Genomic DNA, 17980 nt, shown 5'->3' on the forward strand with positions numbered 1-17980 from the left:
TTCAGTTTTCTGATACGAGATGCTTTGATAAGACTTTATCAAAATCATACACCTTTTCTTAGACAGCTCACATGTGTGTCTAAACAATTTTAGAACTATGAAAAGGGATGTCGTAATCATAGTCTCAATTGTTTAGACCTTTGCCATTTCTCACAAGTCTATGTTAGTGTGCCGGTTACCCACACACGCTCCACTAACGACTTTGAGAATGCAAATATCACAATTGCTATCTACTTAAAACCTACCTAGTGAAAGCGTTTCCTCACCATCATTTTCATGAATCGGAGAGAAACCTTATGACACTTAGATTTTATTTTTATGGTGTAAGTGTTCCTATCCATGCGAATTTGTCAAAACCACAATCATAAGACAAGGTTAGTGACAAATCCAAATTCATATGGACTGAACTTGCCTGATCTCATTTTCTTTCCACTTAGTAGCGCAAGGGCCTACCGCTTCCAGGTTGTTATGCGAACAATTGAGAACTTATAGAACTCACAAGCATAGTCAACTTAACTGGAGTGGGCACAGAAATAAGAATATGTCAACACGATAGGTTACAAACCTCAAGTTGTGTGCTAGCGATTAAACAATAGGTTTTTTTCTTGATTAGTTCTTGAAACTTTTCCAAGATCTTTAAGACTCCCACTGTCCTCTTGACATATGAGATTCTCTTGTCAAGAACCATTCCTTGATAGAACAAATATTCAAGAGTTAGTGTGGATTCTTATTAAGATAAACACTTCTCATAATTGGTCTTAGTTGGTCTCTGTTTTATCCAAAACATCACAACTTACCAATTTCAAATGTACAAGAGTAAGAAACATGTTACTCTACATTTGATAAGTGTTATAAACCTTTCTTATAATTATGTCACTCAAGTTACAATCTTAGAGTATGACTCCAAGACTTGATTTTGGAACGAAGTATGATTTATTGTATGGTATGTGGTATGATGGGGGAACTCACTAAGCTTTGTGCTTATAGTTTTAAGTTTTGTTTCAGGTACCTATTCAACAAAGGGGAAGGAGCCGGCACGGTAGCAGCTCATCGCACACACACACGATTTCCACACTATGATGTTCTTGGGATTGTACTCTGACACTATTATTATTCCACGACATGTTTATGACTTTTGATTTCTGAAATGTTATGATATCGATGATGTTTTTCAGTAAACAATTTTATAAACTACTTAATTAAAAATGAAAATTTTGGTCTAGAAAATTGGGATGTTACAGGATAATTATCTCTAATTATCACTTAAATCACGACTCTAAGTTGTTTTCTCTCTCAAACTATTGAAATGGGTAAAAGACCATTTCACCCCTCCATGGTCCCCATAATTCCTGTCTTGTCCAAACCCTAAAGTCAACAGAAATCAACACTCGAGTCAACAGTCCATGTTGACCCGACTCGCCGAGTGCGTCTATGTGACTCGTCGAGTCCCCTCGTTTCCTCTGAGATGTCACGAAAATCCAACTTAACTCGTCAAGTTGTCTCGTCAACTCGCCGAGTTACCCATGTCCAGACTCATCGGGGAAAACCCTAGCCGACTCGTCGAGTCAGCTCATTGACTCGGCGAGTCCATTCAGTCTACTTCCTCATTCAGACTGTTTAAGTCAGATCTACAACCCCAAACTCTAGATCTAGTCTCCCAAGGCTCGAATGTCACGTAAAGCTGCAAGCTCTACGTTCATGCATGGCACTTAGGGCTTGAAATGCCAAAACAACTCTCATTTAGGGTCTTAATCATGAAGACTCTTTTATTAGCTGGATAAAGCTGGGACCTTTGGACTCTGGGGACCTTATGTTGGATATAGTGTCTAAGTCCATAACTTTATTTGGTATGTACTTCACCCGACCCGGCATGGTCCATTTGGGTTGCATGGCATTGCAATACTTGGATAGACTAAATGAGAGAATAAGGCACTTATGATTATTAATATATTATAAGTTCTAATATATTAATAATAGTATTATTTAATTAGTATTGATTAAGTATTAATCTAGTATTAATTTGGTGATCAAAGTGAGACTAATTAAATATATAGGGTTGATTATGACAATCATCAATTCTTTTATGGTGGATTAATGATCCATGGTTTATGGGTTTGGTTATAACCATATGGAGCTCCATGGATAGTCCATGGGAGTTACAAACCCATGGGTCATGAGAAATCAAGAGTCATGACAATTAAGGGCATTCATGTGTAAACCCTAATTGTGACAACACTATAAAAGGAACCCTATGGCTAGCAAAATCGTGACCTAGAGTTACTAGAGAGGGCATAACCGATTTTGAGTGCTAGAAGTATTCTCTCAAGTTATTCCAAGTCTTGTGGTGTTGTGTGAAGCATTTGAGGCACAACATTTGGGGTGCTAGGCTCACAAAGTCTTGAAGGAATCCAAGCAACAACAAGGTATGTGTTTCTACTAGTTTTTATGTTTTATGTAATCCCCATGCCATGCTAGTTAGGAAATAACATTGAAAAAGAAATTTGCATGTATATAGAGAAAACATAGATCCAAGGTTATTAGGGTTGCATGTACACTTAGGAAGTGTTAGAATGCTCAAAAACCCAACAGCTTACAAGGTCCAGATCTGAAGTCTAAATCACTTGGTACACTCAAATCCTCAAGAAGATGGAGTAAGCCCCAAAACTCCATAAAATGAGATCTAATCAAACTAGTGAGCAAGGTATAGAATTTTTACCTTCAACAAAAGCTCTGGATGAAATAACACCAGATCCCACATCCTCTTCTCGTTCCTTGCTTGATACTCTTCTCTTCTTCTTCACAAAGTGCACCAAAATTCCCAAGGATTATCTCTCTTTCTCTCTTAGCTCACTACAAACGACCAGGGTTTCACACAGGGGAGTAGGGTGGCTGGTGAGGCGGAAATGAGGGCTTAAGGTCCTTTAAATAGGACACAAACCCAGGGATTTAGGATTTCGTCACACAGCGCCAACTCGGCGAGTCGGCTCTCTGACTCGTCAAGTTGGTCATTAAACCCACATGGCCAATCCGACTCTACTCGATGATTCGGGCATACAACTCGTCGAGTCACACAATCAACCCCAAAAATAAATATATAAATATTATACCTGGGAGTCAGGATGTTACACTGATGGACAGAGTGAGCGAACTATTCAGACGCTCATGGATATGTTTAGGGTTTTCATCATCGATTTTGGTGGGAGTTGGGACTCCTACCTTTTTCTTACAACAACAGATATAATTCTAGTATTGGTGCATCGCCTTTCGAGGTTCTCTATGGAAGGAAGTGTCGTACACCAGTTTGTCGGGGATAGGTCGGCCACAGGATCATGGGTAGGACGAAGGTGGTCCTTTAGACTATAGAGCTTATTTAGCAGATCAGGCAGATATTGCAGATAGCCCAGAGCCGACAGAATATTTATGCCGACCGGCGAAGATCCGAGATAGATTTCTAGGTCGGGGATATGGTTTTACTGAAGGTATCACCCTGGAAGGGTTTTATACGCTTTAGGAAGAGGGGCAAGTTGCATCCTTAATTTATTGGACCATTCTGAGTTGTGGCCAGGGTAGGCAAGGTACCCTATCGATTGGATCTGCCTAAGGATCTTAGTCAGATTCACAACACTTTCCATATTTCTTAGCTTCGTAAGTGTGTGGTTGATGATTCTATGGTGGTTCCTATGGACGACATTCAGGTCGATGAGCGCCAAAATTATATAGAGATACTGGTGGCTATTTTGGATAAGAAGACGAAGGCCTTACATAACAAGGTAGTACCTTTTAATTAAGCTCCAGTGGCAGCATCGGAAGGGTTCCGAATGGACTTGGGAACCCGAGGTAGAGAAGCGATAACATTACCCAAATTTATTCGCAGCACCGGACTTTAAGGACGAAGTCTGATTCAAGTGGGGGAGAATTGTAACACCCGGTTCTTTTAGTTAAGTTCCTTTCTCTATTTGTTAAGTGTAAGTGTTGAATTTTGATCTATGTGTGGTGTAGATAGCCTTTTACATGCTGTGTAGAAGGAAACTTGGTGACGTGACTTTAATGATCTATGCAGGGCATAGATCTTAGTACGCAGGGCGTACTCGGCCAGAGCCCAAACCCTAATTTCAGAGTTTTGAGCCCTATTTAAGGACTTAAACTTTCATGAAATCCTTAAATCCTCAGCCTACATCCTCCCAACTGACCCCTTCCAAACCCTCATCTCCATTTGTGAGTTTGGAGCTTTTTGAGTGTTTGGTGTTCATCTTTGAAGGAAGGATTGCATTGGAGAGCACTTAAGAAGCTTTAAGCCTTGTGGATCTGGAACTTGGATCTCATAAATATTCTCCAAGAGGTATAAAGTTCAGAACTTGATTAATGTTTTGATAAGATCTTGTTAGTCCTTAGATTAATGTCCTTTTGTCCCATATTTTTGGTCTATTTGGGTATGAGAAATTCCAAGCCATATGAGTAGCCTTTTCAGACATTTTTGTGAGTACGGATTCATAAAAATGAAATTTTGGTCCCTTTCTTCCATCCATGCATGAGATATAGAGCTTGTAATTATGTAATAAGTTAGGGTATTGGATTTAAACTCTATCTAGCCATGAAAAGGCATAAAGTTGGAGACTTTGTGATTTAGGATGCTTTTTAGGGTTAGATTTGAGTATTGAGTGAAGGGTATTAAGGAAATAAGTCCGTAATGAGAGTTTTGGAACTTGAGGAATTACGCAACGAATAATCTAGGCTATGCCCAACGTAGTCTGGTGGAGTCCTGTTTTCTGGATAAGGCTCTATGTCATGTGTAGAGTTGGAGTATGCAGCGTGTAGGTCGGCAGAGGTCTGACCGTTAACTTTTGGTCAACTGTTAGGGTAGGTCTTGGAAAGGGCAAAATGGTTTTTTTCCCTTAGAGGAGTTAGTCTTAGTCTGACTTGTCGGTTTAAGGTTTTTACCCCGATTTTGACTTAAGGCTATTGGTGAATTAATAGTGTGAGGAGTTCGGGAGTCAGCAGCTCTAGTTTGTGTTTTCTCTGACATGTGATTGAGGTGAGTTCTTCTTCACTATACTCGGGGTTCGAAGGCATCAATTTTGGCCCTCTGGATTTTATATGTATCTTGGTATGTAGAATGTGGTATGATGTAGAGATTAGATAGTCGGTATATTTGTATGATTACGTATTTTGTTGGTCATTATTTGTTATTTTATTATGTGTATATGTTAACATATTGTGATGTTTGGGTTGAGGTGATCTTGCTTTGTGCTAAAGGCCAAGATACTCGGGGCGGTCCAGATAGGTTGTAGGCCTTGCGAGGCAGTCCAGTTAGGTCGTAGGCCCGCAGAGGGATCCAGATAGGTTGTATGCCTTACGAGGCGGTCCAGTCAAGATGAATGCTCATATATGCATGATGTTATCTATTTTGTTGGGTTTGGTATATTGGGGGAAACTCACTAAGATTTGGCTTACAGTTTGATTTAATGGTTTCAGGTACTTCATATGATAAGGGCAAGGGAGAAGGCGTGATTGTGCACATCATTCGCGGATATTTTGTTAATAAAATGATTTTGGGATACTCTGATTCATGACTATGCTTTTGGTACACATGCTTTATATGACTTATGGATTATTATATGTTTTTAAAAGTGAAAATTTTTACTATGATTTTTGGAATGTTACATATCTGCAGCCAACATGTCTAGAGAAATTGGGTTCAAAGTGAGAGTTTACTTCCTTGAATTTTGGAAGTGATCAAGTAAGTGTTTTTATGGAAATTGGTTGAATTTACCAATGTACTATCACTTATAAACGTATCACCATCTATAGTTATATGGAAACCATAAAACTCAAGTGGCATGCTAACTCTACTAGAGCGACGAAGAGGTAATGAATTGTCAACTGGTTTAACTGGAATCTCTTCCTCTGGTTGAACCCTAGCGTCTTCAGAGTTCCTTCATCGTTTGACTCTTGAATCTCTTAAAGGTCAAGGGTACTCCCACTGTCCTTTTTGCATATGTGCTCTCTCTCGCAAAATACTCCTCTTCATGCTACAAAGACCACATTCTCACTAGGTCTGTAGAACAAATATCCAAAGGACTTCTGTGGGTAGCCGATAAAAATACATCTCTCACTTTGAGGTTCAAGCTTGTCGTGAGTCTCTTGTCTAACAAAAACTTCACAACCCCAAACCTTGATATGTGCTAACGAGGGAACTTTCTGTCACACCCCCGAAACCAGACGGCGGAAACGTCCGGGGGCTCGCGTGACTTAAATTGAATACCATCACAATGAATATACATGAATCATAACATAAACATCACCATGCATCAATACATTACAACTAATATTGTTTACATCCCGTACATTGTTTCAAATATTACACATTCATAACACAAATTGTTTCAGAGTTTTCATAACAAAACATTCTAACATACTTGGTATTACCCTTCCGCTTATTTGTTACCTGAGAATACAAGATATTTTGGAAAAACGTCAACATATGAAATGTTGGTGAGTTCATAAGCAAGGTTGTGAATAAAATGATTTGTATAGTTTGTAAAACCCAGAAAATCCTATATTTTCTGAAAAGACAATAGTTTATCAAAGTGTGAAGATCCATAAGTTGATGCATGAATGATTTCAAGACATATATATATATATATATATATATATATATATATATATATATATATATATATATATATATATATATATATATAAGGGTGTTTTGTATTATAGTATAGAAATTCCGAGCGAGTAGTATTGATTTCCCCGGAAAACCCGATGTTTTCCGATGTCGAAAGATATACGTGATTACAAATTGTTATACCGCTACAACGAATGGCTTTTGATTACTCATCCTTGAATACTCGGATGGTGTCGGATAAACCAAGTGAGTCGTCGTAACGATGTCCGGTGAAGACATGTTATAACAGCCAACTACAAACGTCCCATAGAGGTGCCGTCCGTTGTTACTCACTTAATCCACACCACCTTGATTACTGTTGAATAACGTCCTAATTCCGTCTACTTTGATTACTCATGAGCCTTAGCGAACGAAGAGAAGAGGAGTACGAAGTCCTGCTACTTATCGTAAGTACCTTAGGCTGTCGTGGATGCGAAGGACACGTTGGCCCAACTCGCATTTGATTACTCTGACCTTACTAGCCATACTAATGGACCACTAGGGCCCAATAGCACATAAAAGCCATTGAAAGTCCTTTTATATGGAATCGAGCCATAGGAGGCCCAATAACATATAAGCGTTGTCCCTTTGGGCCCAAAGATCATGTTAGTGGACTTGCAAAATCCAACAAGCATGATTTGAAACTCTCAAGCCCAAAGTTTGTATATCTACTCATCTTAGGTATCGCGTATCTATTGAAGGGTTTGATTTAACGTTTGTTGGTTTGGTATCGATTCGAGACCGATCGATTCGTTTATCACGATATTCGGAGTTAAACGTGTATTCGTCTTTCGATTTGTCGGTCGTCGTGATTTTGTATTTTGACTTAATGAAATAGTTTGTTTAAAAGTGGGGATTTGACCTTTTCACTACCTTTCTTTTTATGAAAATAACAATTTTAGTCTTTTAAATAAAAGAATTGCATTTTTAGTCCTTAAAACATTTTCTTGGCACTTCTGCATCATAAATTTATTGAAATGATAGTTTTATCCCAAAAGTTATTTTGTTAACAGATTCAGCCCTTCCAGAATAGTATTTCTCGGTTAAAAACCCTATTTTTCGCAATTTTTACAGTTTTGGCCCAAAATCCAAAAACTTTACATTTTTTATCCTTTTTGGATATGAAAAGAATTTTTGACTCTTGAAATAGTTTTGTTACACTTTTATCCCCTGTTTTGAATAAAGTTTCATTTCAGCCCCTTTAGTTGTCATTTTTCGCAATTTTGGGCTTATTGGGCCAAAAAGCCCAAAATTAGCCCATTAAGCTAAAAATTTACATTTCAAGTCCTTTGAAAGTGTTAATATTCAGAAAAACAATTATGGAAACTGTTTTGACTCTTTTGGCCCTTAAGAAACTGTGACTTGACAATTTTTAACCCAAGTTTTGTATTTTTGACAATTTAAGCCCAAAAATGGGTTTTATGTTGGAAATATGTTCATCATAATCTTATAAGTTATTATTATTGACTTGTTTAGTGTAAAATAACTTAGATCATGTTTGTTTCCTTTCTCATGTCATAGATCTCGAGTATCACCCCTTTTTAGTTACATGTTCATCATAAAAACACATAAAAACACAGATACATGCATAAAATCACACATAGCATACACATACACATAGATCTACACATTTTTCTTGTATTCTCCCCCATAAAACATATAAAAACTGAAAAGAGAGGGGTATGAAGCTCACCTTGAGTTGTGGTTTCGGTTTTGAAGAGAGGAATGAAGAAAATTTTGATCCTAGTGAGTCTTCTTGGAGGATCTCGAATTTAGAGGCTTCTAAGATGCAAGATCACAAGATTAAAAAGATTTAGAAGAGATTTTTGATGAAATGAAGTAGCTAGATTATGGATCCAAGAAATGTCTTACCTTAGATGATGTATTTGTGGAAAAATCTCCTTGAAAGCTTCCTTAATCTCGAAAATTTGATGAATGAGTGTAAGTGTTCTTGAGAGGATTTGGAGAGAGTGGAGATGAATTTAGTGAGTGTGTGTGTGTCTTGTGTTCGGCCGAGAGCAAAAGAGAGAGGAGAGAAGAGAGATCTTTGAGTTGACTTGCATGAAAACATGAGATGGATGCATGGAAAACCTATGGATAAATGTGAGGTGGCATAGGAAAAGTCAACTCTCTTTCTTTTGTGGGTTGGGCCGAAAATGGAGAGGGGAAAAGAGAAAATTGGGCCTTGTATGCTTAAGTCCATATTATGGTTCATTTAGATGATGTTTGGCCCAAATAAATCAAAGTATGATTTTTATGACCTATTAGGGCTAGTTTAAATTGGTTGTGACACAATAAGGCCCATTAAAGTTAACCTAGTTTATTTTAGGCTTATAAGGCCCAAAATATTAAGTTTCATGTATATGGGTCCAATTAGGGCCCATTTGAGAGTTCTATGTTCAAGATAGTTAAATTGGAAGCTTATTGGTCCATTAGGTCCAATAAGGAAATCCTAGTCCAAAATGGACTTAAACCGGGATTTCAAGGGTTTCGAATTCTTTGTTGACTATTTGTAGTGCTTGAATGAAGTATTAGATGAAATTTTGTTGTTATTGAATAAGCATCATACATGCTTTCTCATTGTTGGTTCATAAATGACATAATTGTTGTAGTTACAAAGCATCAAAATTCCTAGTTGTGACACTTTCCCTGTCCACATATCGTGAGGTGTTTTGGCAACCTTTTTAGTTGGGACAAGATTAAGAATATGGGTGGAAGTATCTAAGGCATACCCCTACAATGAAATTAGAAGTGAAGCTCGACTCATCATGTAACGAACCATGTCCACAAGGTTCGATTGCGCCTCTCAACCACACCATTAATTTGTGGTGTCCTAGGAGGGGTCAATTGTCAAACTATTCCACATTCCTTGAGGTAGTCGTGGAACTCGATACTAAGATACTCTCTACCTCTATCTGATCGGAGCATCTTTATCTTCCTGCCCAATTGATTCTTGACTTCATGTTTAAACTCTTTGAATTTTTTAAAGGTTTCCGATTTATGTTTGATTAAGTAAATATAACCATATCTACTATAAACCATTGCCTCTTTCACAAGATCCAGTGAAATGTGATTTTGAAAAGACAAGATTCGCATGCATCATTCAACCTTAGGTCAAATGATTCAAATACTCCATCCTTTTGGAGTTGGGTGATGTGTTTCTTGTCAATGTGTCCAAGACGACAATGCCACAAGCAAGCCTTGTCTATACCATTATATGAATCAATTTGAAATATATTATTGCCTAAATTTTCTACACACGTCACAGTTTCATACCCGACATCACAAGGTAAAGCTTCAAAATAAAAAAACACCATTTTTATAAGCAGAAATATAAACATTCAAACCAATAAATGAATATCTAAACCCTTGTTTGAACAATGCATGAAAAGAAATAATATGTCGTTTCATTTTTGACGGGCAACAATAATTTATTAAATCTAAACAAACACCACTACTAAGCACTAGACTATAAGCTCAAATCTTCATGACAGGTGAAGATCGCCTATTTCCCATGATCAGGCACATTCTACCATGCTCCACCTCCTCACTTCTTCTTAGCCCCTGCAAATAAAAAAAAAGGTGAAATCCACATCCTATATCAAGGACCTAATAACTAAAAGATGATGAGTTATTAGATGAAATAGTGTATATACCTGCAGAAGTTTGCTTCACCTTTCCATCGTTGATATCTTGCAGATACGTCGGGCATCGTCGTTTCCAATGCCCCTTGTCTCTATAGTAAAAGCAAATAACCTCTTTGGGATCCGAAGAGGGTGGGTGATCAGAACTGGACTTTCCTTTGGGGCCACTACTGGATGACCCTGCATGACCAACTCTAAAATGGCACCATCATCATAATCTCGTGGGTATATTATCTCTCTCGCTTACATTAATTTAAGAATTCTTATAAATTGTTAGATTAGTTTATTCAAATGCATGGTGTTTGTAGGGAGGTCATATTGAGGAGCAACTAAATTGTAGTTGGTGGTGCTATTTTTCACCTCAAGTACCTATTTCTGGAAAAATCGATGTTGTAATATTGAATGATTCATATTTTCATTAGTTGTACTTATTGATTGATTGCAATAACCATTAAAGTTATGGAAAATGCTAAAAACCTTCAGAATTTCATGTGTTTGAATTTGCACATTCATTGTTGGTGGTTGATAAAACAAATGCTACTGACAAACATGACTAGGTAACCAACCAAAATTATAGACACTTGCGTTTTCATTATTTTCTTGAATGTTAATTATCTCTTATCTCTCATTTGTTTTAATTTTTTCACACAAAAAAGGAAGCATCTACATTAGGAATCCATGCATTGAGCCAAAGGCCAAAATCCATATCAAGAATCATCTTACACTTTTACATCAATAGGTACTGGAAATGGAAGACTAAAACATTGTAGAAGATGGACCTACAACAATCAGTAACAAACCAATTCTCAAATCTACATCCATGTATGCCTCTGAATATGAAGGCAAGATGCACCTCCTCTTTTCTCTGTCTACATTGTTCAATTGAGCAACTCATCTAAATGATAATGAGTTAAACCTCTTGATTTTTATAGGAAAAATCTACGATCTTGGAGGTTAAGTTCTTGCAGCAAATAGTGCCCCCATTGTTTTCCACTTGGCAAAAGAACTTGTGACTAAGTCTAAAGAAATGGACTTTCATAAATTAGCCCTCATTAACAGTTCAACCGGGAAATATGAAGACATCGAAGTTTCTTATGATTATGTAGCGGTAATATCATTACCCTTTCAGGTCCATATTAGTGTCTTCAACTGTTTCTGACAAATCTTTCTATTTATATTCATTTAAAATGTTGAAATGTTATGTTTTGTAGTTCCTAAGTTCATGGAGAGTAAAAGGCTAAAATATGTTCCAAAATTGTGGCATATGTATAGACTGCTTCTGGATATGGATTTGTTGAAGATATGCCTTATTCTTAGATTCATGAATTCATAAGAACTTCAAAGGCTGGTAAAATAAGATGGTTTAAAGGTGGGTATATGGGATTCTGGCAGAAATTAAGCAAATCTTTCCCAGAGAAGTTCAATGCAACACAAAACAAGGAAGTCAAAACCATGGAATTCGATAAGATCATCATTTATGGATATTTTCTTTTTACAAATGAGAAAATATACAAATCACCAACCTATGTTCCACTAGGTAGGTGCATTGCAATGTGTCTATACTATAATTTTATTCGAGTCATTTGTTCAAACTTAAAATGAATGATTTTATTTCATAGATACCAAACGTTTTCATTTCAAAAGATGCTACTAAACAGTTTCATACAATCACTTATGCAAAATCTTGTTTCGGTCTGCACTAAATATATGTTTTTTTAGCATATTTGGCCTCTTATCGGAACAACTTTGCAAAAGCTTTCTTGATGCAGTGGAGAAAACACAATATGATTGATTTTCAGTTTGTAGTAATGGTAATAAAGAGTGTCATTACATGTTCAAGTCCTCAATGAAGGATTTTTTTAGATTAAAAAACTAAGAAGCTACCTATTGAAGATCAGATAAGATTTCATGTTTTCCACCAAAGTAGTAGTTTTTCTTTATTTATGCTTATACTTTCCAAGTGTTCCTTAAAAGCAATTGACTTGAAAGTTAATTACTTAGTTGGTTGAATAATAGCATTCAGAACCTAATATTCTTGTGCCCAGTGTATATTAATGCATACATATGTGGGTAATAGGCTTGCACGGGAATTGTCTCTACAAACATATTAATATGATATTTTCTAATAATTTTTTAGGTCAATAAAGGAGTTGATAATAACCATTCGATCCATGAGAAGCATGAGCCACATCACTAGTTAGTATTAATAGCTAACTTAGTAGATTTGGAAATCGAGGAACTTGTGTATTTTTAGAAGACTAATGTATTATATGTTTTAAATAGTATACATTTTACTTTGTTGCTTATATTCATTATGTCATTGTATCTCTTTTGACAATTTATCTCTCTTGCTAAAAGATTTTAATGTTTTACGATGTTATTTGCAGAAATTTTAATTTAAATGGTTTTCAACTTGTTTCTAAATGACTGTTTCTAACTACCCATAGGAGATGTGTTTCACTGGCATTGTTATGATAGTCTAAAACAAAGACCAAATTTGCAAGTTAAAACATTTTAGGAATAAAATTATAAAAGCTAGCAAAAGTCGGGGACCATTTTTGTAATATTAGAGTTTTATTTTTATTTAAATGTGTTAACTTTTAACATAAGACAAAAAATTTGTCTTTTTTACGGTAATACATTATTTTAAACTTTATATTTGAATTAGAACATCTAAATTATATTAGTTTTTGTTCTCAATACATAAAATAATGGTTTTTTTTTTCTTAATTAGTTAACTTTTTACATTATTACATGAAATGAATTAATACTAAAGGGTGTGTAGTCTAACGGTATCAAATATTCTCTTTTCTCTTTGAGGTTGATGATTCAAGTCTCGTCTGGAACATAGGTGGTATTAGGAGTAGTTTAATAGAAGTAAAATAGATTTGCCGTTCCAAAAAAAACATGAAATGAATTAATGATTATATATGCAAACGAACTAGATGTATTAATTCTTATAATCATGAGTATCCATGGAGTATTTGTAGTTGCACATACTGGTTCATCGATATCTTAGTTGATATGCCCAAAAGTGATGAAGGTTTTTCATTCATATTCTTTGTATCTTTGGGTTTGATACCTATATTTAAACAACCAATCCTAATATTATCATATGTCGAGGTACATAGAGGGTTCCATATCATCAAATACTAACTTATTTATTTATCTTTTATCAAACATACCACATATAGGCATTCAAAGCCTATTTTTGAGAGCGAATCAAGAACATCAAAGTCTTGAAATCCCATTCAAAGTAGCCTTTTTAGAAGAATGGATCTAGAGTTGACAAGGCCACAAGAATGTACCCATCACATAGTACCTCTTCTCCTCCAAGCTCAAACCATTAAATAGCAAACCATATTGCTGAAGAAGCAAATCCAGTCTCCACTCCTCCATCTTCTCATAATCAACCTTCTGGTAACGAGGGTAATGCAGTGGCATTTGAAAGCCTGATGATGCTTTTTGTTTTTCTTTGGAATCACTGTTTGAAGCATTCAGTCCTCCATAATTAGGTTGCCCCAATAGAATCACACTCCAAGCATAATGTAATAGTGAACTCAAACCCATCTCTCTTTCTATCTCCCTCACCCCTAGCTATCTATCAACGTATATCAAAGAGCAATCATATATATCTTTATATATATGTGTGTGTGAAGTTGGTTTTAGTTCCGATGGCTTGCATGATTGATTTAAGTTTCGTAATCGGAATTTCTGGAATTATTATCTCTTGTTTTACAAGTTATCACAACATAAGGCGCATATGGAAGATTTGCATAGGCCAAATAAGTAGCTTGTAATAGGAGGAATGAATTAAATAAGTATCTAGGGAATTGCGTGTGGGTCATGTATTAAGAGATTTGTTTCTGAAAAACAGTGTATCTTTGTTTTTTTGCAAAAGGATGGCAGTTTTAATTTGCACAATATGTTATCGTATCGTTATATTCTTTCAAACTTTTATTTATATTTTACGACTTTATTTTTCTATATAAAGTTTTTTCTATAGAATACTAGATGTGAGACTCGTGTATTACACGAGTTTATTAAAAATAAAAAGTTTAAATCAATATGTAAACATTAAACATTTTATGGAGTAATTGAAAAAAAAAAGTAAATCAATGAATTTGTAACATTTATATAAATTTATTCTCAAATTAACAAAATCATAACCTTACATGAATAGAATGAGACATTCCTTATATATAACCGTAAATTCTGAAAATTTAATGTAAGAATGAAAAACTTCAAAAAATCACAAGTGGAAAATAAGAAAATAAAAAAAAAACCAAAAAAGTCATGTGACAAAATAAAGGAGAAGAAGACATGTGGCAAAAAAAACATTCATTTATTAAAGAGAATATAGTAATTAAACAAGTATGTATAATTTTAACAAATTAGACTAAAACAAACTTCTGAGTCTGCATAGGGAAGAGCTTAAGATTCTGTTACCTGTGTAAATAAATGCATGCCATCTCTTAATATTTACTATGCTGTCTTCATTATGATTATACTATAAATTGGTGAGGTTGGAATTTGTATAGAGAGTAGAGAGATAGCTTCTTCTTTCCAATGTATTGAAAATTGTTAACTTATAAGACATATCACTACTGGTACAGGGGCCAGTGGTGGCCATGGTCCCCCAAGTTTTTATCTTCTGAATATCAACTAATTATATTATCAATAACTATGCAAATTAATTTTTAAAAAATATCAGACTAACCGGCCCCTCCAGAATGATGGTAAATTAATAAAATGTGGGTTGACAGTTGAGGTGCTATCTATTTATTACAAAAGAATATATATATATATATACATATATATATATATATATATATATATATATATATATATATATATCATAATTGCCAACGAATGGCAGCTGTGGTTTGTAAATGCTTGTAAAGTGATCAAGGTCTATTGGTTCATGGAAAGCTAGCTAGGTAATATAAATATATGAGTCACATAGCACTCAGTCAAGTACAAATGCCACAGTTTGATAATCTCTCACTCAGAACTTGGCCACTCCATCGAGTTATTACAGGTACAGGATGCTTTAAAGAGGTACTACGCTTTCACATCGTAGCTGTTTATCTCTCGTTTTCTATTTGTTTTTAACTGTTTAGTTTCTCCGGAACACTTGATCTTTTCCATATATAGGCAAGTAGCTTGTACTTCATCTCCTAAGAGAACGATTTGATAAGTGGTCTTTGTTTTATAGCTTATTCTTGGCATCCATATACAATGTATCTACATAATTGGTTTGTAGGTACATGCTGATCCGATCCCATATATATGCAAGACATGGATATTTCATACAGGAAATCTTGCATGGCTTTTGGTATTGTTGCTGTACTCTTTGGTATGTATACTTTTCACAAAAATTTCATAAAAAATTGTTCTATATCTAGTACAGAATAAAAAGTTTTTTAACTTACTCCGTTTGTTTTAAAACAGGGGTTGTAAGTATCCTAGAAAGATATGTATGTGTTCTTGTCATGATTCTTCTAATGAAGTTGAAACTAATTAATGGTTGGCTAAAACTCTTATCATGAAAGACAGTCACTGTTTCTGAATGCTAAATGCTAATGCAGTATCTAATATGGGCACATATCTCCAAGCAATGCATGCATGCAGTTTATTAGTTTGATTTAATTTGGCGAACATTACGATATAAGATTCTAAATATGAGGAATTAATGTGCAACAGTCCTTGTAATGTTTTCAAGAAATCATCTTTTCCAAGGGCAATGTTTAAGGAGTAGAGAACATGCCTTTTCCAAGAACCAATTCATGACTGCTACCAATAGGAGGCTGTTGGCATTACCTGCAGGTAAACAACAGTATATTAATTCTTAAACAAGGATGTTAATTTTTAAACTTTTCACTTTTTTTGTATGCCTTTTTCTGTTATCATCAGATTACGATATTGGTGGTGGTGATGATGGTTATGGTGATGGTGATGGTGGTAGTGTTGGTGATGGTGATGGTGGTAGTGTTGGTGATGGTGATGGTGGTAGTGTTGGTGATGGTGATGGTGGTAGTGTTGGTGATGGTGATGGTGATGATGACCGTATACAGCCACAGTACTGCTCAGCGGATAACATCTACATATCGCAAGGGCAGACCCCTCCTCTTCCTAGTGGCATTCCAACATACACTGTAATAATTCAAAACATATGCATGTCAGGAAGTTGTATAATCTCAGACATTCACCTGAGTTGTGGGTGGTTTAGCTCAGCCAGGCTGATCAACCCAAACATGTTTAAACGAATATCTTACAACGACTGCCTAGTTAATAACGGAAACCCTATTAGCCCTGGTCAAACTATCTCTTTCCAATATGCAAATACCTACCCTTATCGTATGTCAGTAGCTTCGCTGTCATGCCAGTAATTGGATCCTACCACGTACATGTACAAGTATGATAGATAAAGGTGTGTAGATTGTGTATATTGTTCTTTGTCTTGGTTAGTTATGATAGTTAGGGGCTTACTCTTTGTTTCACAGATAATAAAAGTGTAATTTTGTTTTGATGAAAATTGAGAACAAAAAGTGTCTCGATGCAAGTTATGTTGAATTTCGATAGAAGTTTAAAAAGGGTCGTGTTTCTCCCAACACATGTATACATACAAACTAGACCCGACAAAAACTGACGCAAAACGTCAACCCGACACGAAATAAACATGTAACCGTGTAGTATGCGACATGTAGAAGGTTTTTGACATAAAACGGTGAAGCATAATGCTATAACAGGTAAGGGTATCCTACTATGAGTTATGCGGTGCATAGCAAAAGTGCTACACGGTGCGTATGAAAGTACGATGTTGATTTGGGAGGGTGAACAACATGATGTGTACGGTGTGTATGAAAGTACGATGTTGATCTGGAAGGGTGAACAACATGATGTGTACGTGTTATGCTTTACATGATGCAACTTAATAAAAGGTGGTTTGTTCGTATAAGTTATGCAATGCATAACCGATAATAGAGGAAGTATTTATCATGCCTTGAGCTAGTCATTTTTATCATCTTTCTTCCCATATCAGTTCCAAAACGTTCCCACAACGATTTTGAGGTTCTGAGGTCGATTTTGAAGAGCAAATACAAAAAATAAAAAATTTAAATTATAGAAGTGGAATAATGTGCCATTTCTTTCTTTAGTCGAGCTTTTATGGTATATCCATGTGTTATGGGTGATATTTTCATAACTTTATTCTATTATGCCTAACATCTTGAACTTGTACTAACATCTTGAACCACCCAAGATTTTGAATAAGCCAACATCTTGGGATTGCGATTGTATTTCTTGTGCCTGACTAAAAGTTTATCTCAGAAGGTATAGACTAAGTCAATTAAGCATGCGGTCAACAAGAAAAGACGTTGAGTCTCCCCGAAATACCTGGTCAAGGAACAACAGGAAAAATCTCGGATTTTTAAGGAAGTTATTTAGATATCAAATATATAAATAGAGGAGCCCAGATCATTTCACACATGTTCACTACTAATAACACACATACACTTGGTCACTCTCACTACCTCTGAATCATACTACTCATGATCAATTTGTACTTGTAACATTTTTGCTTATTTCTAAATAAAAGTTCTAAAGGCAAAGTGACATTAGTCACCTCCCAAGATTTTATGCCAGAGGTCATAAAGGATTAAGGGTC

At 35.6% G+C, this 17980-nt stretch overlaps 2 protein-coding genes across 3 annotated transcripts; one reads left to right on the plus strand and one right to left on the minus strand.

Moving 5' to 3' along the window:
- Positions 1-13334: 13334 nt before the first annotated feature.
- On the minus strand, positions 13335-13982 carry LOC145125507 (uncharacterized). Its single transcript, XM_079060959.1, has one exon. The coding sequence runs from the start codon at positions 13879-13881 to the stop codon at positions 13591-13593; it is 291 nt and encodes a 96-aa protein (XP_078917085.1). The 5' UTR covers positions 13882-13982; the 3' UTR covers positions 13335-13590.
- A 1283-nt stretch (positions 13983-15265) lies between these two features.
- Positions 15266-16871, plus strand: LOC145126021 (uncharacterized). Of its 2 annotated transcripts, none has more exons than XM_079061424.1 (4): positions 15266-15372; positions 15578-15670; positions 16018-16140; positions 16228-16871. In XM_079061424.1, exons 2-4 carry the CDS (start codon positions 15604-15606, stop codon positions 16701-16703), a joined length of 666 nt encoding a protein of 221 aa, XP_078917550.1. In that variant the 5' UTR covers positions 15266-15372; positions 15578-15603; the 3' UTR covers positions 16704-16871. The 2 variants fall into 2 exon arrangements, with proteins under 2 accessions (XP_078917550.1, XP_078917551.1); XM_079061425.1 differs by having other exon boundaries at positions 15266-15352.
- Positions 16872-17980: the final 1109 nt, after the last annotated feature.

This window comes from Lactuca virosa, chromosome 7 (assembly GCF_052849685.1).
Source record: "Lactuca virosa cultivar CGN04683 chromosome 7, Lactuca_virosa_CGN04683_v6, whole genome shotgun sequence".
Lineage (NCBI taxonomy): Eukaryota > Viridiplantae > Streptophyta > Magnoliopsida > Asterales > Asteraceae > Lactuca > Lactuca virosa.

What these genes read in the sequence shown, in the direction of transcription:
- LOC145125507 (XM_079060959.1), bottom strand. Translation starts at nt 13,881, where the DNA reads ATGGGTTTGAGTTCACTATTACATTATGCTTGGAGTGTGATTCTATTG.
- LOC145126021 (XM_079061424.1), top strand. Translation starts at nt 15,604, where the DNA reads ATGCAAGACATGGATATTTCATACAGGAAATCTTGCATGGCTTTTGGT. An exon ending in TATTGTTGCTGTACTCTTTG is followed by an intron (nt 15,671 to 16,017) that starts GTATGTATACTT and finishes AATGTGCAACAG; the next exon opens with TCCTTGTAATGTTTTCAAGA. An exon ending in GCTGTTGGCATTACCTGCAG is followed by an intron (nt 16,141 to 16,227) that starts GTAAACAACAGT and finishes TGTTATCATCAG; the next exon opens with ATTACGATATTGGTGGTGGT.